We start from the raw sequence: 23,529 nt of genomic DNA on the forward strand, positions 1-23,529 counted from the left end.
GTTCAATGGTATACTTATCCATAATTAATTTCCAAAATATTATCTGTAAAATATCTGAAATAGAGAAAAAAAATCATAATGGTAAAACGGCAAAAATTTTCAACCCTTAAGTGACTTTTTGGACACCCTGTGTTTGTTCCAAGAATTCAAACGAATATTTGGTATATGATCTTTTCTAAAACGATTTGGAATATTTTGTATTATACTTTAGATGGTTCCAAAAAGTTTTTTTTCAACAGCATCCCTCATAACATCATATATATATATATATATATACTAGCAGGGGTGCCCGGCGTTGCTCGGGTGTTTGGAGGTGTATGCTGTGCAAAAAAAGCAAAAAAACAAAAAAAATCGTTAATTTTTTAAAACTTTGACCCCTATTATGACCCCTTAAAATTTATAGTTTCGGGCTCAAATCACTTTATTAAGTTAGATCCAGGTTCAAAGAACCTATATCTAAAATTTCAAGTGTCTAGACCCAAAATTGTCGGAGGAGTTTGGTAGAGTTCTTAAAGGTCAAATCGTTGAAATTTGACCCCTTAACAGCCAAATTTCTGGCTGACACCCGTCACATCGATTTTCCCAAATCTCAGTACCCGGTATTTCAAATTTCGAGTCTATAGACTAAAAATTGACAGAGTTATTGCGTAGGGAAATGTACACAGACACGTTCACTTTTATAGATATATAGATATATTTTTGATTATATATTCATTAGACATGCAATCTGATTTTGGTGTATACAAACGTGTATATGTTTATATATTTGTATGTACAGAATTCATTCCTAAATTAATGAATGGATAGTATTAATTTTGGAACATTGTTGCTAGACGTAAGAATGGTTAATGTTGTCTATATTTACTTTAGTTATATGCAAAGATCTTTGTGAAAATTTTAACGAAATTGTTCAAGACATCAATTTATAAATATTCTCAAAATTTCCGTAACTTAGGCATATATTAAAGAGGTTTTAGAGAGGGGGGGGGGCACAACGTTCCATTTGACAATTTAGCTATATACCATATTTGCATTTAATTTTATTCATAACACCAATTCAGCAAGACTCCTTCAAGTTCTTAAGACCCATAAAGTTTAGAAAATACTCTCTTCGGGTGTGCTAAAATGAAAGATGAAATTATTCTTAAAATTCCATTCATAGCAACAAATTTGTTTTGGATTTCACATACTTTGGTTTCCAGTAATTCCATATCTTTGCTAATTCCATTCAGACCGAAACAAGTATCTTGCTTGGATTGCATTTTCAGAAATCCCGTTTTGCTGACATACAATTAAAATGTTCGAAAAGTTAGAAACACAAGTTAGATCATGGGAGGGGGGAGGGAATACATTTGTGAACCACGAGCATATTTTCATTGGATAATCCTAATAGGGATGGTGACAAACACTAAATAAAACAATACAAACAAAACTTTAAAAAATAAATTTATATATTTATATACGAGGGGTGTGCAATAAGTAATGCCCCTGACCCACTTCCAGTTGTCTGATCTAGCTGAAATTTTGCATGTGCAATGATTTATATCTCTACAGGTTATGTGGCAAATTATAGCTCTAAACTAATTGTGGTTTCTGTTTTACAGGTGTTTGAACCGAGTCAGGTGTGAAATGGAGCCTGTTGAATGTCAAGCAGTGATTCGGTTTTTGTATTTGAAAGGACACACACCACAGGAGACTTGATGAAATGAAAGAAACTTATGGTGATAATGCCCCATCATATGACCTTGTAAAACGCTCGCATTGTGAATTCAAATATGGTCGGAAGTCTGTGGAAACAGCTCCCAGACTTGGTCGCCCCCACTTCTGCCATTGATGAGGCACTTGTCCGTCAAGCTGAGGCTGCTATTTTGGAAGATCAGCAAATTACTATTCGCCAAGTAGCCCAAGATGTCAAGATTAGTACAGGGTCTGTGGAAACTATCATTCATGATCATTTGCATAAGGTGTCTGCCAGATGGATTCCCAGGTTTCTCACACCATTCCAGAAGCGAGAATGCATTGAGTGCTCGAGGATGAATTTGGAGATGTGCCAAGAAGATGTGTCAAAGTTTTTCAAAAGACTGATTACACAGGATGAAACCTGGGTCCATCACTGATCCAGAGACCAAAGCCCAGTCAATGCAGTGGAAGCACTTGGACTCACCACCTCCAAAGAAGACAAGGGTGCAGCCCTCTGCTGGCAAGGTCATGCTCAGTCTTTTGGGACCAGGATGGAGTAGTGATGACAGATTTCCTGGCAAAGGGTACCACAATTACAGGATCCTATTATGCTTCACTTTTGAGGAAATTAAGGGAAGCTATCAAAATCAAGAGGTGGGGCAAGATCAGCAAAGGTACCCTCCTCCTGCAGGACAACGCTCCGGTCCACAACTCGCATATCACCAGATCAGAAGCACGGGCGTGTGATTATGAAATCCTTCCCCATCCTTCCTACTCTCCTGACCTTGCACCCTCTGACTTTCACCTCTTCCCAGCCATGAAGTTGTTTTTGAAAGGAAAGCGTTTCCCAGATGATGCAGCCTTGATTTCTGAAGTCACGTCATGGTTGGAGGACCAACCTGGGGTGTACTGCAAAAACGGTCTCCAGAGCTGCATCAAACGATGGGAGAAATGCATAACTGAGTGGTTCCTATGTAGAGAAAGACTAATAACTTTGCCAAATTTCATGGGAAGTGGGTCAGGGGCATTACTTATTGCACGCCCCCTTATATATATATATATATATATATTATTTATACACACAAACATTCCTATAAATTTAGGTTTCTTTGTGTTTTGATATTCTTATTAAAAACACTTATTTAAAAAGAAAATACAACTTTCTTATGTGGGTTGTGGAATCACATTCATTTGCAAAAGATCTAGCTAATTTGCATATTCTTTTAAATATTCATTTTAATTGATTTCCTATTAGTTTTTTGGTTTTCTTATGGGTTGATCATCTTAACTATTACGTGTAATTATATTCATGCAGTACTTGCATAAAAAGGTTATAGTAAACACAAAGTAATTTCTATATATATTTATGTATGTGTATATATATATTTGTTTAGAAATTTAGTCTACCAAACTCCTGTCAATTTTTAGTCTACAGACATGAAACTTAATATATAGGGTATTCGAACCCATGCAAAACTAGGTTTTAGCCAGGGGAAATGCTAGGTAAAGGTCGAACAATGGCATTACAAATATGCATGCGTAATATAATAGCTATTGGTTCATGTTTAAATTTTTAGTCTCGCAGTAAGCATGTCTTCATAGCTCAGGCATTAACGTCAAAGGAAAAAGTAAATAAGTTAAACGTTTTGGCTTCGATTCTCGGTGGTGGCGCACGAGTCATTTGTTTTGTTTTTTAACTTTATAAATCATTACTATATATTGGGTTCAAGATAATTTCCATTCTTTTTTAATTAGATGATTTTATGTGGTTTTAAAAGTGGGAGGAGTAAGTATATCATTTTAATTGTTTTCTTCTTTGAATATACTTTTCAGATTTTCTTTTTAAAGAATTCTGTAAAAAAAAAATAAATAAATAAATAAATAAAATAGAGTAATTATTTGATTTTTCTTATAATCTGAAACTTTCATGCAATAATGACATTGTAACATGGTTTCATGTTCTTAGTACCCCCAAAAAATATATTTACATTTTTTTTAACAAAAAAAAAAAAAAAAAAAAAAAAAAATTAAATTTGAATAATTTTTTTTTCCATCCATTTTCTTTTTTATCACAGCCAACATTACGTTTAATTATTAATTTATAAGTGTTAAATTTTTTCTGTTGTTGGTAATAAAAAAAATTTTTTTTTAAATTGTCAAAACTAAATATTTTTTTTGGATGGAGAGGGACAAATTTTATTTAGAAAAAGTGTTTTCTTTCAATTGTATCTTGTACCTATTTTTTTTTTTTTTTTTCTAAATAAAATCAAGCACTCTTTGCATTGCAATTTTACACATTTTTAAATAGTCACACCAATGTATGCAATTTTATTCTCATCAGTATTCAAGAAAGAATGCAAGGGGAAAAGGAGGGGGGGGAGAGAAAAGTCTAATAGAAAATGTAAGCAGAAAAGAAGAAGAAAAAGGAGAAAATGCTGATCCTTAAGTATAGAAACATGCCCAATACGCATTGTATAAAACCACATCTATGTACATCGTATGCTAAGGCTTGTATTTCGATTCTGATAGCTAAATTGTTTATGTCACTTCTTTACAACTAGCACAGCGTTACCCGGAGTGTTTGGAGGTGTGTGTGGAGAAAAAAAAAAGCGTTAGTAGGCAGGCCGGCTCAAACCCGTGACGCGGAAAAGAAAGTGAAAAGCAGAAGAAAGAAAACCTGAACTCTTACTGTTACGCTATGACGTCTCAGGAATTGAAAAGCGTTCAAATTTAGCGATGTCATTCAAAAAGTTGTCAACTCAATGATAATTAAGTTGAGAATCATCGGAGTCTGCGCAGAAATGAAAATGGCTTCTAAACCTGGCCTGGGGCCAGTGAAACTTCCCACTTTCTCTCATGGTATTCATTTGCTTCCCCACAAGGTTTTTCCCCCCTTAAAAAAAAAAAAAAAAAGGGGGAACTCTGGCAGCATCGAAATGAATAGCAATTGCCCGATATGAAGGGTTTCCCCGACATTGATCAAAGCTAATTGCTTTCAAGACATCCTGGCACGAAAGGCAGGCACTGTACCTTCGCTCCATTTAGGCTCGCTTTATACGAAAAAGGCGAACAAACACGCGAAAGGACGGAATAGAGGGAATTTTATAAAAGTCAATGTAAATAAATGTAGATACGACATCCGTTCGCAAATCATAGATATTATAATCTAGGAAGTATATAAAAAGTTCTAAAACATAGTAACATGGTTGAGAGCCCTCACAAAAAAAAAAAAAAAAAAAAAAAAAAAAACGTTTCTTGGACATACAAAAAACGCATGTGCCACTTTTGCCTTTTATATATGGATAACCAGGTCATTAAAAAATTAAAATTTTTCAGATTACGCTGTTGAATACAATGTTTTTCCGCCGCTTGGTTACGGTATTTGCTCTGCCTTACGATGTTATTTATGTTATTTGATTATATACATGTGTATTATATACTGTACTGTATTTTGTTATTAATTTTTAATGCCATATCCCGGGGTTCTACTGTACTAATGTATACCCTGGTGACCCTTAGGAAATAAATATAGCATTTTTGTTACATAACCATGTCAGAGTCACAGTGAGTCTAACGTAAGGTATTTTTAAGTTTATCTTGTGTAGTTTCCGACTATTAGCTGCATGGATAAACACAAGCCTCCTCTTCAAATAGTATAAAGTGAACACTTTAATATCAAAAGATTTTTAAATAGTTTCGTACAATTATGTATGTAGAAAAGTAATGAGAGAACGTGCCCGACAAGATTACACAAGATTGCTAGACAATCCCGATTCCACCATGGAAGGCCAACTAATTGTGAACTTGAGAGTTCAGCCTAGTCCTCCTGATGATCGCTTTACAGGTCCTCAGCTGTCCAACATGTTTACAGCACTCAAAGAGATTGGGAAGATTAAAGTATAAATTAGTTCTGGGCAACAAGCTGCTTGTCCAAACTAACAAAGATGTTGCTGCAACAGGACAAATGGCAGAGACTTAAGAGGTATCATTGAAGAATAGCTGTTGGGTTGCAGTCAATTCACCAGCAATGCAAGATGCGGCGGAGACAGTCATTGTCAAAGACATCCAGCTACGACTATATCCAAAAATTCTGTATGCAAAGTTTAAATATGGAATGGAAGTCAGTAAACATGAAATGAAACACAAAAACATATGGAAATAATTTATTTCAAAAAATCATTTCTCCTCCGAATCTCTTCTGTGAAAAAGAGGTTGCACGGAGGAGAAAAGGGGATAAGAGTAGTGGTTGATGGGCAGAAATCAGAAGTCCACAGTATTAATGCTGGTATTCCTCAAGGGTCCATCCTGGGCCCAACTCTCCTCCTGATCCACATCAATGATCTCCCAAAACACATACTTAAATCATTCATTAACATCTATGCTGATAACACGACCATCTATGGCAACACATCAAAAGCTGTAAATGACAAAGTTCTGATTCTCTCTCCTCTGATCTTGAGCACGTTGTACAATGGGGGAAGAGGTGGTTGGTTACTTTTAATGCATCTAAAACCAAGCTTCTATCTTTACATCATCAACGCTCTTATCCCCATCTGGCATCAATTGAAATGGATGGCTCTCATCTAGGGAAAGCTCCATGTTTTGACAAGCATCTGGGATTGACCGTTACTCCTGATCTGAAATGGAACACATCAAATCTGTTGCCAAGGTCACTGGAAAAATGCTGGGATCCTTCTACCGCTCCAGTAGATATCACACTGCTGATGCAATTCTCTATATAAAAGCCAAGTACGTCCAAGGATGGAGTACTGCTGCCATATCTGGACAGAAGCTGCTACAAACAGTCTATCCTGCCTTAACAGAGTACAAAATAGACTTTGTAGCCTAGTGGGGGATGCCCTTTTCTCTTCCCTGCAACCTCTCTCTCCCACAGAAGAGACGTTGCGAGCCTAACATTGTTTTATCGTTATTTCCATAGGAAGTGCTCGTCTGAGTTCCCATCTCTGGTCCCCCCCCCCTCGCCAATCTTTGACAAAAACACTCGTCTAGCTGAAACCACTGTCAGTAATTTCCCCCACTCCTTATCTGTGTCTAAATCAAAGTGTAGATTCCATGAACAAAGCTTCTTTCTTAGAAATGCACGCCTATAGAACTCTTGTTTGTCTGTTTCCCACCAGACCACAACTTGGATGTCTTCAAGTCCAACATAAACAAGTTCCTGATAAACCGCCCCCTTAAGTAAGACACTTTATCAGATCTCCATTAACAATAACTGCGATATTGTCCCGTTGATTACTGTACACGCAATAACCCTTATCCCCGAGTGGCCTCCGGGCCTTGATAAGTGGTTACTTTTATGTAAAAAAAAAAAAAAAAAGAAAAAGGTTTTAGTTTTAGAAATGTAAATTATAAAAGTTTAAATTACTTTTTGAAATAAAATATTTCCATATGAACATTATAAATATCAAAAAAAATATTTATAGTAATGTAAAAAAAAAAAAAAATAAAAGTTTATTTTTTATTGTTTCATGACAAAACAATAAATGGTTCCATATGGTTTCGTTTTATGTTTACCGACTTCCATTCTATATTTAGGTAAACCGATTCTACTTTTGGCGTCTTAACTTTGCATATTGAATGTTTGGACGTAGCCCCAGCTTCTGATTAACCTGGGTTTTTTTTGTTATTTTAACAAGGGAGTCCCCACTTATCAAGGCCCAAAGGCCACTCAAGGATAAGGGTTGATGTGTGTACAATGGTTACAGACAACAGTGAAGTAATCGTTAGTGGAGGAAACTGGGTAGAAATCGACTATTTAAGAGGTCGGTTCAACAAAAACTTGTTTAAATCGGACTTGAAAATGATCATGTTAGAGTTAATTGGAAAGCAAGCCAGTGGAACAGAGTTCCATAGGTAGACAGTTCTAGGAAAGAAACTTTGTTCATGGAATTTGCATTTAGATTTAGGCACAGATAGAGAGTAGGGAAAATTGTTGAGAGGTTAAAGCTAGGCTAGTGCTTTTTGTAAATGTTTGGCAGGTGGGGTCATAGATTAAAGCTCAGATAAGCATCTACCATGAAAATAACAATAAAACAGAGCCAGGCTCAGAATCTCTTCTGTGAAAAAGATCAGTCCCAATTTTTAATTCTGTCAAAACAGATTGCTCGAAGTGGCTCCTCCCCAGATGTGGAAACAGTACTCGATTTTAAGGACATATTTGGCTCTTATACAGGTAAAAAAAAATCGAGTCAGGAGTGAGATACCTTCTGGAGTGGTAGAATGACAACCATTTTTCCAGCGATCTTAGCAACCGGTTGAATGTAAGTCTTGCACTTCAGATCAGGAGTGAAGGTCTGTCCCAGAAGACTGTCAAAGCAAGGTGCTTCTTTGAAACGAGTCATTCATATGGGGAGTCAAGTGGAGAATCAAAACGGTGGGGAAAAGATATGGCAGCTTCCTACAGCCTGTTTAACATAATGTGCACCTTGTGCCCGCTCGACCTTATCAATACGATGCCAGGTCAAACACACTTCTCATAAACTGCCATCTTCTAATAGTCATGTAAAGCAGTGGTTCTCAACCGGGGGCGAATCGCCCCCTAGTGGTGAAAATCAAATTTTTGGGGGCGATTTTCAATCAATTTTATCTGAAAAATTTTGACATTTTTGAGAGTAAATTTTTTAAATTTTTTGAAATTATAAGCGCGTAGCTAAACTATTAGTGCGAAACTTTGGTCACGTGACCTATGAATTGCTCTCTTATAAATGAATTGTCAGTTTTAAATATTCAATTTATTTCAGTAAATCCGATTCTCCAGTGACATTGTCTTACAAGTGTTTACAATTTTCATTCGCTCTGTTATATCACAGATTCGTTCATATTTACATAAACAAAACACTAACTCAATATCCGGAACTAATCTCTACAGACCGAAAGCAGAGCCCTTTTGCCTCATGTGTCATCAATCTTTATCCAATGAAGCCATGAAACCCTCTCGGCTTTCAGACCACATGAGAAAAAAACACCCCGATAAAGTCAGTAAGCCTATAGAATATTTTCAGGAATTGAAATCTGCGTTAGAAAGTCGTAGTACTTTGATTTCATTATTTAAGAAGCAGACAAAAATTAATGACGGTGGACTAATTGCCTCCTACAAAATTGCTGAAATTATTGCGAAAACAGGTAGCTCACATACGGCAGCTGAAAAGATTATTAAGCCTGCAGTAGAAGCAGTAATAACAGAAATTATGAATCAAGATCCTTCATCCATCATTAAGGCAATACCTTTGAGTAATGATTCTATCCGTAGGAGAATTGATGAAATGTCAGATTATATCGAAGACGTACTAATTCAAAGATTGAAAACTACAAACTTTTCCATTCAAATCGACGAAAGTACTGTTGTTGACAATAAGGCTCTTTTAATGGAATATGTCCGATATTTCGATAATAATTGTGCATTACAAGAGGATTTATTGTTTGTAAAACTGTTGGAGACTGACACTACAGGCGCTTCCATATTTTCTGCTGTGAAAACTTTTTTTGAAGAAAAAGATATTCCATATACTAAAAATTTAGTTTCATGTCCTACTGATAGTGCAATGGCTATGGTGGGAAGACACAAAGGATTTATTTCTTTTTTGAAAAAGCTGTGCCCCGATATTTTAGCTATACACTGTGTGCTACATAGGCATCAACTCATGGCCAAAAATTTAAGCCCTATTCTAAATCAGTCAATGAATACTGTTATAAAAACAATAAACAAAATCAAATCTAACAGTAAATGTGAAAATTTTGTGTTGATACTGACGAACAATATATAAGACTCCTTTTGCATACCGATGTCCGGTGGCTATCCAAAGGCAACTGTTTGCAAAGATTTGTAAACTTATTTAATGCAATAGTTGTATTCCTACAAACAGAAGGACAGTCAGACTTAGCTATCGAAATTCAAGCTCAAAAGAAAAATATACACTATCTTAGTTGGATCTTCCGTAAGTTAAATGAAGTCTCTCTTCTGCTGCAAGGAAAAATGATAACCCTGATAGACTGTAAACGGGTGATGAGAGCTTTTGTTGAAAAACTTAATGTTTCAAATTAATTTAAAACGAAGGCAATTTGATAATATACCCAAACTAGCGGAAATCGACTTATGTGAAAATGACATTGTTATTTATTGTAACCATCTGTCAGCCATGAAAAATGATCTAGAAATCAGATTTTCCGATTTATTTGACTTCACTATTGAGCCATGGATGATTGACCCATTCGATTGTGATCCTCTCAGTGCACACGAAAATATCCAGGAGGAAATCATTGAGATAAAATGCAATGATGAATTGCAAATCAAGTTCAAAAGAGAAACTTTGTGTGCATTTTGGCAATCAAACACTGTAAAATCACTGTATCCAAATTTGTGGTCACAAATGTCGAAAATCATTTTGTGTTTCCCAACATCATATCTTGTCGAAACTGGATTCAGGGCTGTGAATCACATTTTACAGAAGGAACGAAACAGATTTGACATTATTTCTCGTGGAGATATTCGTATCTGCTTGAGTAATATTAAACCTGACATTGAATTTTTAGCGAAACGTCACCAATCTCAGGGCTCACACTAGTTAGACTCTCTACATTTCTTGTAAATTTGCAATAAAATTATTTTTAATTAATTTGTTTTCCATTTGCATGTACAAAATGTTTCTAGTGTTGGTTAGTCATGATTACAATATTTGTTATTTATTCTTGGAGGCGATTATGAATTAACTTAAGTCAAAAATAGCTTTTGGGGGCGATAGCCGGGAAAAAGTTGAGATGTATGTACATTCACCTAACAATTTAATGGAACAAAACATACCGTAAAAATTGAGTATAACTTAAAAATCCTATCTACAAAATAGCACGGCCCGTATCCTGCATAAGTACCACACGCACACGCACACACACACACACACACACACACTCCATTACGTGAATTTACAAAAACAAAAACACAAAAAACAGTTAGCGTTAATCAAGTTTTCATTATTATAATTGTTGTAAAATACTTTATTTGCATTAAATTAGTTTTCATTTAAAAATAAAGTTTAATTATATAATATTTATTTGTTTATTAAAAGCTCAAAAAATTATATTGAGAAATAGAATATTGTTTTATGACCAAAAATTATAAGGGGGGTCCACCAAGAAAAAAAAGGGAAAAGGGGTCCATGGATCAAAAAAGGTTGAGAACCGCTGATGTAAAGTATGATCAAGAATGTAGTCAATAGTGTAATTGAAGAGAGTTGGGAAGACAAGTTGCATCTGACCATGAGTAGCGACTTGCTTTAGTATATAAAAAAAAAAAAAAAATTAAACCTAAAACTTCTTTATTAATTTTTGAAATCGTCCCAATAAATATTTTATTTCACTTATTAGCCGGATATAAAATACACACTACAACAGCATTGTATAAAAAGACATTTTGAAATAAAAAGGTTCTAAAAACTCATGCAAGTAATCATTTAAAAAAAAAAAAGAAATCTGATTTAATTTTAGTTGATATAGTTTTGTTGTTTTACAGCATATCAACCCTTTTTTGATTTATTTAATGCTGAATCCAGTCATTTTGGTAAAGTTTTTTATGCTTCAAGTTCTTTATGTCTAAAATATCTGTTCATGGTGTTTTAGTTTAATTTGGTTGTTTTTACTTTTGAAGCCCCTGATTGAGTTTTGCAAAGGAAAAGGAGAAAAAATAATACTACCAAGGCTCTATGGACACGTTTATCTTTAGTTGACCTTTGACAACTAAATATTTTCGTTTACTAGCCAAATGGAAAAGTTACTAGCCAAACCCACATGATTTTTAGAATATGACATCTCCGTTCTATGACAAGTATGTACATAAAGATTTTTTTGTATTTTTTTTTTTAATAAGTGTAATTCGAAATGTACATCGAATTTAATGTTGATACTTCAAGGTATAAACGTTCGAATTTTCTCAGATGTTTCTTTAAACAGCCTTTGTTTAAAAAAAAGTATATTGTTTTCTTAAACTTTTATTGTTTAAATAATTAAACTTTGATCGTTTTATTAAAAAAGTTGAAAAGATATTTTTCACTCAGTAGTGAGCTTTGCAAGATTGTCGGTGAAAGAAAGACAATCGTCAAAAGCTAAATGTTTCATTATTTCTAGTTGCCACTTTGAAAAATCACTTGCAAATGCGACTGTTTCACTCGCAATGTAGAGCTCTGACACTGTTCGATGCATCTTAAACCAGGAAGCCGATACCTTCAGTCTGATCTAGTAGCAGCAAGTTAGCTGACGTGAATTTCATCTCCCTTAATATTGGATGATGGTGGTCAAGCTGATAGATTCTTCAGCTGACATAGATTGCCAGCATAGTGACCGTCACAGACATCATAGTCCCAACTAATGCGGACTCACTATTATGTAAAAATGTTTTACAAATATAAACACATTTATTTTTACATAGACATTACGGAAGCTTTAATCCTGTAGAACCAATTTTCATATTTGACTCACCATTTATCCAGCCCAGATGCTACTCTAGGATAAAAGTCAACAAGACTGAATATGTCATAATTAAGTCTGAATAATTATGGGGACGGTGTTAGATAGGAATCTGTTGACACTGAATTTAAAGACAACCAAGTCGTAATCTGCAAGGAAGCAGTCCCACAACAATGTGTTCAATAAATAGTAAAGTTGATTAATAAAATGTAAATTGGATGGCAGGTGAAACACTTCACATTTAATATAGGAACACACACAGATTGGACACATTTTATAGTTTGAACGTTTACTAACAAATACACATCCAGCATTGCCCAGAGTGGATGAGAATCCCTGCAGACTCCTGATCGTAACTTTGAACCCCATACTACTATCTATATTATATTTATTTTAATCTGTCTGTCCGTTTCACTTTTTCTTTGAAACTACTGAGACGATCTGGCTGAAATTTTGTATGGACCTTTGTGATAAGGCGCAGTGAATTAAATATGGCATTCTTATTTCTACAACCTACACATCACAGCTCACAAGAGCCCTGAAAGCCAACAAACCGAAAGTCCAAGACTAGTTTCACCCTCATTTGGGCTCATCAGTTAGACACATCCGAACTCAGAAAACCAAAGCGAGTATAAAATTCCTACTAGTGAGACATTAGCTTAGATTAAGGCTGATGGTTAATAGACTTTCTTGTGTGCGGTGCGTTTTGCTCAGTTGGTAGAGTGCTTGCTTCGCATGCAAGAGGCTCGGGTATCGAATCCTGAATGCAGATGTGTCTAACTGATGAGCCCAAACGAGGGCGGAAATCGAGTCTGACTTCCGGTCTGTTTCTCGTGAGCTGCGATGTTGTCTGGCTGTGAAAATAATTACATATTCTGTCACACATTCTGAAATATTATGGTATTCGTTTATCGGACAGTTAGGGATTAATACGGATTAACACAGATTAGTATTTAATGAAAAAATGAGCACAAATTAAACCCTATTGAACCATTAATTTGGCATAAAGTGCTCGTTCTAAGTCAATGTGCTATAATTTTTGCCAGTTTTTAACAAGTTAAGAAATCTAGCTTTTATTTTTTTATAATGTTCTATTAAAAAAAATTTTTAAAGATAAAGTAAAAAATATAATTTGGATTTTTTAGACTACTATTCTCACCTATTCTTATAACATTTCAGCTGATGTTTAATCTCCAAACTTCCGAGTGTATCTTGTTGAATTTAGAAACCTACATGAACTTTCCAACTGAACCTTTCATTTCATCCACAGATGGTGGATTTGTCTCGTTTCGTCAGCCATGACTGGGTAGAATCCTTAAGTACTTTTTTTTTTTTTAACACTTATTTTATTCTTAGTATTCCTTGTAGCAACACTTAAAACTTCCAGCCATGAAAAACTGTCATTTAAAACTGATTATTTAATTTTTTTTGTTGTGTCAGATGTTCATTATCAACATTAGATTCTTTATACAATTTTAACTTTGGAAAAAAAAATCGCCTGGTTTTGTTATAGGGCTTTGGGGTTTGTATTACTGTACACAGATTCAAAAAAGTTGTCAAAAAACAAATATATAAATAAATGTTATCAAAGGAAAGATAAGTTACTTTTCTACCTAACTGGATAATCTTTTAGTGTTTTTATTTAATGTAACATGTTTATTCAGCTCGAAAAGCATACAGTATTTACTGATGTACTAGAAAATTAAAAATGGTGCCGGACTGTTGAACACGGTAAGTTTGGGAAAACGAGTTAAAAATTAAAAAAAAAAACTATACAAAATACTGTGAGAAACCCACCGCCTATATCACGGTAATATATATTGAGCGAGTTTCTAACACTAAAAAATTATCCAGTTAGGTAGAAAAGTAACTTATCTTGTTTTTGATAACATTTATTTGTTATTTGTTTTTTTGACAACTTTTTCGAATCTATGTGTATAGTAATACAAACCCGGGCTTTGTTTTAAATTGTGTCCCCAAACAGAGTCAGAAGCACTACAAATGTATAGAACCTAGCAAAGAAACTTTTTTTTTTTACCTATGAGGGCCGAAGTAACCCACCAGAGGGGGAACCCACTAAAACCCACACGGATTATGCTTTTATGATGCGAGTGTTTTTTATTATTACATTTTCATCCCAAACAAGGCACATTGCCACTTTGATGTAGGAGGCTACTATCAGAGATATAAACTACAGGGGTACAATGTGGGGAAGTTGGGCAACAAGATGTCGGTTCACATTACACTTGAACTTCTGCATGTCAGTACAGTTGAGGAAGCAGGAACCCGGAAGGGAATTACAAAGTCTAGCGGTTCTGGGGAAGAAACTATTAGAGTAGAAGACTTTCTTACATCTAGAGATCTCAACTGAAGGGGTGGGATTTTGTTGCTTGTCGGGTTTATCGGGAGTATTTACGTCAAGGAGGTACAAGTACTTGCAGTTCGTTGGAGCATTCACCATTAAGGTACTTGTAGAACAGGCAGAGGAATGCTACATTTCGTTGATGGGACAGAGGCTGAAGCTTAGACGACAGTTCAGGACCTATTAGGTTGGCGACTCTTTTGAACCTTGTCTAGCCGTGAGAGACTAGTAGCAGATGCACCAGCCCAAATATGACAGCAATACTCCATACATGGGCGAATGTCTCTGACTGACGTTCTAGAAAGAGTCAGGGTGACCCATCACTGGGTATGGAATCTGTCTGCTACATTACAATCTTCACTGACATTCAATAATGAAATGAAAAGTAAATACACGAAAAGGAAATAAAAATAACAGTAAAACAAGAAACTCTTTTCCATAATGTCTGACCTTTTCAAGAGAAATCTGTTATAGAACTTGAACTGAAATTTCAGCCGAGACCGAATTTCAATAAACATTTTAATTCACTATTAGAAAAACATCTTCATGGAAATTCCATCATTTTATATACGTATCAAGTTAATGAAAAGTAATTAAAAAAAAAAAAAATACATCACAAAATTTCCCACTTCTGTAAATAAATTTCTACATATCTTTCTCATGTGCGTATATGATCGTATGGCTATAGTTTCCTAGATGTAAATCCACTGGAACTCCAGTGTTTATCAAAAAGTGCTCAATGGCAAGCAGAGCATAATCATAGTATGGTTATTTATACAAACATTGGCTACATATGTGCATACATATTTCTGCTGCACTTTCTTCAGAAATGCAGTGTCATCAGGCTAGATCTTCAGTGTGTAAGAATGCAGCCCGATGACACTACATTTCTAAAAGAAGTGCAGCAAGCAGAAACATGTATGCAAATATGAAGCCAATAATGTTTGTATAAATATACTATCATATACATGTGCAAGACTTAAGTGTCTGACATTGAATATTAGGGAAGTGCGGCACGAGAAATCGAACCTGGCCAGTGGGTTTTAGAATTACTGATACTTAATTCATAAAATAAGAGAATTTTAAATTACACTTTTTGAAAGAAAGAGATAATCAAGAAAAACTAAAGGGTCAAATTCTAAACTGAAACTCATCGCTAAAAATAGAATGGAGGAAACAAAGGAAAGTTGAACAGGTCGACATTTGATAGGAATATGGTATAGAGTGTTGGGCGACACTGATAGTTGACCGGTTCAAACACTTGATATGTATGAATTGAAAAATCAATATAACCAGCGCTGGCAAATTGGTATATAAGCACGGCAAGTTGCGAAGTCGTGTGATCTTCCCTTTTCTGTTTGCTGAGGTCGAAACGTCAAGCTGACAGACCGCCGATCGCAAGATGACTGACGTCACGTAAAGCAGTAGAGAAGTTTCTGGACGAGGGGCCGAACGTGTCGAATCTCGTATCGATAGAAGAAATGAGCCGAGCTCAACTCCTACCATGGCCACGAACTTAGAAAATCAGACGTTCGCAGTGTTCGACACTCAACTGTTATACATTTATGTAACAAGTAATTAGCGTTTTATTTTGCTTTTATAATACACTTAGACTTTATTTATAACAAGTCGTCTGTCTTTTTCTTCTCATGACGTCACCAGTCTGATTGGAGTGACTTGCTGGAGAATACTGTACCTCCTTTTCAGCGCGTGTCGACTTGCATTGAAGACACGTGGGCAAGTAGGCACTCGCTGGCGTCACCCATATGACAAGAAAGAACCTTGATCCAGAAGGGCCAACTCCCTTCCCAGCACGGATAGCCGGTCAGACGAGAAGAAATGCATGTATGTATAATATTTATGGAAAAATGAACACCCAAAATCATTTATATATTCATCAAAATTTCGTCTTCATTTTAAGATTTTCTTGGAATAATTGATTTTTTTTTTCTTCAAATCCATCACCTGATAAAGTTTTAAAATATAAATGAAACGTTGATAAATATATAAATAATTTCGCACGCGAGATGGTAAAGAATATAAAATATTCGCCGGAGTATATAAAAAAAATAAAAATAAAAAAAAAAATAAAATAATGATTATGACTGTGGGCAGATTCTTTCCTTTGGTCATTGGGATGCAAACTAACCAGTGTATTATGTATCGGACCAGTTTAGTTCTCACGACCTCAATAAAAGATTAAATGTGGAGAGTATAGGAAGATATGTGGAGAAGAGTAAATTTCCAGGTTATGAAAATGTTGAAAGAATAGACGAGAACCCTTGTCTTTAGATTACACATGATATAGGTTAATAGTGTGTGGAGTGAGATTTGGTCTGTCGGTAAATCATTAAAATAAACGTGTGTGCTTAGAAAGGAATGTCATTATGTCTAATGCTAACCTACTAACATGTTTTGGACGGTTTTCAGAAATTATTTTCCATGCCTTTTTCCTATCAACTGACTGCTACCTCAACTGTTCTACATCTACTTTATTTTAAGGATTTACCTACCGACTTCATAAATCACAACCTGCCAAAGCAAGTTATCCCTGAATTCTAGATGTAATTGTTGCGGCGTTCACTCTGGATCAGTTGGGCCAACTCCATCCAACAAATTCACCGCATCCCATATAACAACCAACCAGGCACAGCAGTCAAAGGCTGTTTCCACTACAAGCGTAAGTCATTTATGGTTTCATCGGTAGAGTCTGTAGAGGCAGAGGGCCAAGGATTATTTCAGTATCCTGTTTCATCGTCCTGAGCCAGGTCTTGAATTGGCCACCGCTGCGTTTCTTCCAATCTGGTGGTGGTGCTGGGTCAATGGCTTCACGAAGGAGGCAGGGCTCTACGAACAAATTTACCTTTGGTTGAACTTTGACAACTAAATATTTACTAGCCAAACTTACGTGATTTTTAGAATATGACACCTTTATTCCGTGACATGTACATACATTATAAAGATATTTTGTATTTTTTAAATAAGTGCTATTCTAAATATGCATCGAATTAAAACTTAAGAATTTTATGTTAAGACTTCGAATTTCTTTATATATTTTATTTTCAACAGTCTTCGTTAAACAGAGTATATTGTTCTATTCAACGTTTTGTTTAAATAATTTGACTTGGTTCGTTTTATCAAAAAGCAAAATAAAAGCGTTGAAAAAAAACATTTTACACTCAGTAATGAGCTGTGGAAGATTGGTGGGAAAAAAAAAAAAAAAACACCACCAAAAGATAAGCGTTTTATTATTTCTAGTCGCCACTTTGAAAAATCACTTGCAAATGCGACTGTTTCACGCACAACATAAAACTCTGTGAGGTCACCTGAGTTTCAGCAAAGCGCATGGCCGAACCAGCGAATGACCAGAGATGTGACCAAATCTTACTCCACACACTATTAACTAATCTTTATCATATGTAACATAATTAAATATTGTAACACTGTTATCTCATCTTAACAAATCTCAACACGGCTAATAACGTGCAGGGGAAGGGACTCAAGCATATAAATTAGGAAGGGGGGGGTCATATAATCATATTCAAATTATCCGCCTTTCATAATATTTTTCAGCCCAAGAATCTACACTGGAATCTTTCGCGTATACAATCAAGAAATTGACCTTTAGCATCACTACGCTGTCACCAGATCTCTGCACGCCACTGCACACAACTTTTTATTTTTATATTAAAACGCTAGAGGGGGGGGGCAGCCTTGCCAGGTCGTAAAATACGTTTAAATATATTTTAATTTACTTCCTATTCATTATTACAAAGCCAATTCTTTATTGAATATCATATTGTACCTAATATTTACTACTGATTTCAAAAATTAATAAAAAAAAAAAAAAAAAAAAATTACTTTGGTGCCATCAGATTGAATCACAACCAATGCACAAGCGCTCCACCCGCATTTCCTACTGTTTGAGTTATCGGCAGATAAGGATTTAAAATTAAACCACTTCAAACTATGAATGAATTTGCGCATGTGCAAAAGTAATAGAAATATGTCAGCAAGTTGAAATGAACATTTTGTATTTCAACTTGTCGACATTTCTGTATGCGTTATTCATCCATCCAAACAAAGATTTTACTCGTTATAAACCATCCTTGGTGTATGATTACTATTTATTGTTAATTTCAGTGTTATGTATGTGTGTGTGTCTGTGCGAAAATATTTAACCGATAAACTATTAAACTACTTGTCACATCTGTTATATTTATATAGAATAGATGAAAGTTCTTGGTTAGTAGATATAGAACAACTGAGGTAACCGAGTCGGTAGACAGGGGAGACCAAGAAAAAACATGAAACGGATGGATAAATATAGATTTGAGAGAGAGAGGGGGGGGGGATAAATAAAAACCTGGCTAGTAATAGGTTACTTTGAAAATTAATTTCTAAAAGAAGTGCAACACATGCCAGCGTGTAAAACACAAATTTACATGATGAAAAAGGTTAATAAGACAGCTTGCATGGAACAACAGGTTTCCATTATTTAAATACTATTTGCTTCTCTACCAAAAATGGATTTTGAAATTATTGAATCGGACATGCTGATGAGCCATATTGGCGTTGAACCATATGTCTACAGATAATTATATTTTATTTATAAATCATATGCATATACACATACATAAATACACACACGTACATACATGCATATGCATTATACTTATCTGGCACAGCTCGAGGAGGTTATGTTAAAGCCAGTTGAGGATATATCCTTGACAAAGTCTTGGCCATCTTTGAGTGGGGAATGACCTTGCAACTGTCGGGCTAAGGTGTGGTTCTGGGTAGTCCTAGGAGGTCCATCATCCCAGGTTGTTACCTCCCATCTTTTGGGTGGAGTAAATTTATTGCTTACTACCTGGGAATATAGATAGGGCTTCCCAGACAATTTTAAAAAGGCCAGAGTGCTCCTTCTTTAGAGGCGCTGGCTTGATTTTCAACCTCATGTCACATTTTCCTATGATGGGAAGGAAATAAATGCCTACACATACAGACGTATATACACACATATGCTTACACATGGTGTTATGTAGGACATGAAAAGAAACTGGAATCTTAAGATCTCTACCATTCCAGTAATTTCAGGAGCACCTGAACTCATGGAAAAGAATTTTGGTACTTATGCATCCTTTGAACCAGATGTAACTCAGTGTTTGACTCGGCTTTTCCCAAAACATGACGTCAATAGCTTGGGTTAAGCTGCTGTCTGACGTAGCATGGTGATCAGCCAATCACAACACTTTATGTAGCGTTGTTATGATTTCATCGGCAATGGTCGGCATTATCCAGCTGTTGACATCATGCTCCGGAGAAAGCGGAGCGAACGCGTGGTTTAAAGAATGCATAAAGTACCAGAATTTTAAATATAGAACGGCAAATATACCTGGTGAACTAAGTGAAAGAGAGATTTAAACAATTGTACTTAAAAGGACGGTCTGAATCTAAGATTTCTCGGTTGGAATATCTGAGTTAGCAGCTGCATGTTTGGCATCTGCTAGGATACTCCATCCCTAACAGGAACAAACTGATAACAAGAAAAGTTGTTTTAAGTATTGTTAAATTTTTAAAATATTAATGCAATAGAAACCGTTACAATGCAAAATGTTTAACATTTTTAGGAAAAATACTCTTCAATCAGATATATTAAGAATCGTTTCAATTTCTGTAATTTTTTTTTTTTTTTTTTTTTTTACTACAGAAAATGAAAATTCTTCCCTGTAAAAAGTAATTTTACCTCAGAATATTCAGATTAATTACTATTTGGATTCAACGGACTTCTGTTCTCATGTTTAGTGTGATTTTTCACAATGTTTCGGTCGATATAACCTCCGACCTTCTTCAGGTGTATCTTGTAGAACTTGGGAATATTTCTGTCAAATGCAGGAATTTTGACAGAATTGAGCAGAATCCTTTATTTCACAGGAGAAGCACGCTCTTGTTCCATCATCCATGACTGGATAGAGGTCCTAAGTAATTCCCAATTGTATTTTTCAGTCGCCTATGCTGAGAATTGAACCTTCAGCAGAAGGTCACTTTTTTACAATTGATTTTTCCCACCACTGCGCCACAGGTCCTTGTGGACAATTTTAGCACTGCAGAGAACCTACTGTTGATTTTATGAAATTATTTTTATATCTAATAGCTTGAAAATTAAAGTTTAAAATGCAAAGTCAACTATCATGTTTCTTAGAAGAAACATTCATTTCAAACGCACCCGTCTTATCAAAGAACCTACCATTTATTTTATATATATATATATATATATATATATATATATGCCGGACTCCTGCTTGTGTGGTGATAAAACTTATCAAATGCACTTGTTATGTTAGGCTATATAAGGGTGTTAACTTTAGTCAAAATCAGACTCCCTTTTTTTTTTTCTTTTTTTTTTTTAAATCACATTTTTTTTAATTATCAATACTTATCAGGAGCATTCCAATACAAAATATATCTAAGACTGCTCCAAAGCACAAAGTACATTGGTGTAAAAAATCAGCCCAGCCAATTCGTAGTCCATAGGAAATTAACTCTCTCACACACACACACAGGTTGCTTTTATATACAAGTAGAGATGTGTTACTAATAACAAGAATAATGCGAGAATCTTGTATGAATATTCAGAAATTTCTAGAATTTCACGATCCATTCAAGAACTACTACTTGTTTGAAATGTGTTCACCATTATTTAATCTTCTGCATTTCCTGTTAAGGTCACAATCTAATATAATAAAATGAGGTTTTGTCTGGTTTTCAAATTTGAAAGCATGTCATATTTAACAATAAAAGATTCGGACTCTTTGAAAATATTGCTAAACTACTTAACAGGTTTGCCTGAGGCTAAACTTACCAGTTTTGAGAGCGCGAGAGAAAAATGGTAGCATTTTTGAGATTCAGACTGATAAATTGCATTATTCGAATAACTCGTCTCGTCCTCAATATTATTCCCACAATATTCCGGCCAATGTAACCTTCAATCGTCTTCAGATGCATCTTGTCAAGCTAAGAAATTTGTATGAAACTTCAAACTGAACTTTTTATTTAATCAACAGGGTTACAACCATGACCAAATAAAATTATATCCTATGAGTCACCTGTGCCGAGGATTGAACCTCTTTTTTTTTTTTTCACAAAAAACACCCGTCTAGCTGAAACTACTGTCAATAATTTTCCCCATTCTTTATCTGTGCCTAAATCAAAACGTAGATTCCATGAACAAAGCTTCTTTCTTAGAAGTGCACGCCTGTGGAACTCTCTGTTTGCCTGTTTCCCACCTGACTACAACTTGGATTTCTTCAAGTCCAACATAAACAAATTCCTGATAAACCGCCCCCTTAAGACACTTTATCAAATCTCCATTACTAACGATTACGAGATTATCCCATTGATTACTGTACACGCAATAACGCTTATCCCCCGAGTGGTTTCCGGGCCTTGATAAGTGGTGACTGCCATGTAAAAAATAAATGATAAAAAGCTCACTTAGAACTGATTATTAGCCGGTTGGAGGTTATATCACTTGAAACATAAGAATAACATGAGAACCGTAGTCCGAATAAAAAAAAATAAATAAAAAAATAAAAAAATTTTTTTTTTAAATGGCGGACAGTATAAAGTGGACTTTGGATTTAGTTTTGGTAGCTTCATAACTCTTGCTCCCCTTACTTTGTTTTCTAGTGCTCACATTCCATCAGTGAGTTTATTTCATAAAGGGGGAAGAAGTGTCATTTTCAAAGTCAAAATTCATTCATCTAAAACTTTGTTTTTTTTTTGTTTTTTTATCTTGAAGTATAATTTCTTTCTTTTTTTTTTTTTTTTTTTTTTTTTTTTTTTTAGCTCCTTACATTAACTGGCTTCATGCCTTACCTATATCGACTTCCATGTATATATAACTTAAGTTTACTAATTCCAAGAGGAAATTAGGATATATAAACTTAAGTTGTCACCTGTATGCAAACTTTAAAGCTTGCACATGTGAGTCCTGAGTTACACGAGCCTTTATCTTTCAAGGATTAAGAATTTAAAAAAGTGAAGCATGCACTGTCCCCTCCCCCCGTCAGTGCACAGTGAACGAACCATAAAAAAAATGACTAAGTTCAGCATCCTCCCCTGATTTAATCCCAAAAGTCTCGAGGACGTCAAATCCTGGTGAAAATGAACAAATGGTGCAGTTTTAGGCCTTAACATATGTAAATTTGATTTCTGCATTATGCAAAAAAAAAAAAAAAAAAAAATGACCAAGTCCATCATTCCCCCACCCCACCCTATTTAGCCCCAAAAGTCCCCAAGGCCTCAACATTTAAATTTGAGTTCAGCACCATGCAAAACTGCTAAATAGACATACACAGAAAATTTGGGACAAATATGGTAAAATTGTCCCAAAAATGGAGTGTTTTATTAGCCCTAAAATAGCACCTGGGGCACACCCAAAAGTTATCGCAAAGTATAGACAAACAAAATTATATAGAAATCAGTTACTACTTTTCAGAAAGTTTTATAAAAATCCAAGGCATCAAAGTTTTTTTTTTTTTAATAAGCACAAAAGTGTCAATTTTAGCCATTTTAACACAAAAAATTTTCCAGAAAATCCATTCTGTCGCTTTTTTACTCATATCATGTTTAATGTTTGCACAAAATTTCAAAAAATTCCAAGATTGAGAAAAGGGCAGACAGATGAACGGGCAACAGTGAATTTGCAGGTCCACGCTCCTTTTGTCAGGAGATCAAAAATGATTTAAGTGAATCAGTAAACAAAATCTATAACTATCACGTAATTGTGTAAGTAACTCAAAAAAGTCTGGAACGCGTTTGCTACTCATCTCAGTCATCACTCTGAAATCGACGAACCCATCTAACTGTGCTGACAAACTGTATCAGCTTCATAAACGTTCAACAGGCGCCAGTGAATATTCATTGGTTCAATTGGTTTCTGCATTGAGGAATTCAATGACGTATCTTTGCTTCTGACGCATGTCTGTGACGGGGATGGCTTTCTTAGAATC

The 23,529-nt window shown here is 35.1% G+C and overlaps 2 protein-coding genes across 4 annotated transcripts in view; one reads left to right on the plus strand and one right to left on the minus strand.

The window, feature by feature from the left end:
- Nucleotides 1–23,529, minus strand: part of LOC145296798 (signal peptide peptidase-like 3) — a 344,500-nt gene that overhangs the window by 237,823 nt on the left and 83,148 nt on the right. The window lies entirely within an intron of this gene.
- On the plus strand, nucleotides 8,595–9,464 carry LOC145240540 (SCAN domain-containing protein 3-like). The gene has a single exon (XM_080103979.1). The coding sequence runs from the start codon at nucleotides 8,595–8,597 to the stop codon at nucleotides 9,462–9,464; it is 870 nt and encodes a 289-aa protein (XP_079960105.1).

Source organism: Euprymna scolopes, chromosome 2 (genome assembly GCF_053919585.1).
Source record: "Euprymna scolopes isolate OS-2025 chromosome 2, ASM5391958v1, whole genome shotgun sequence".
Taxonomy (NCBI): Eukaryota; Metazoa; Mollusca; class Cephalopoda; order Sepiida; family Sepiolidae; genus Euprymna; species Euprymna scolopes.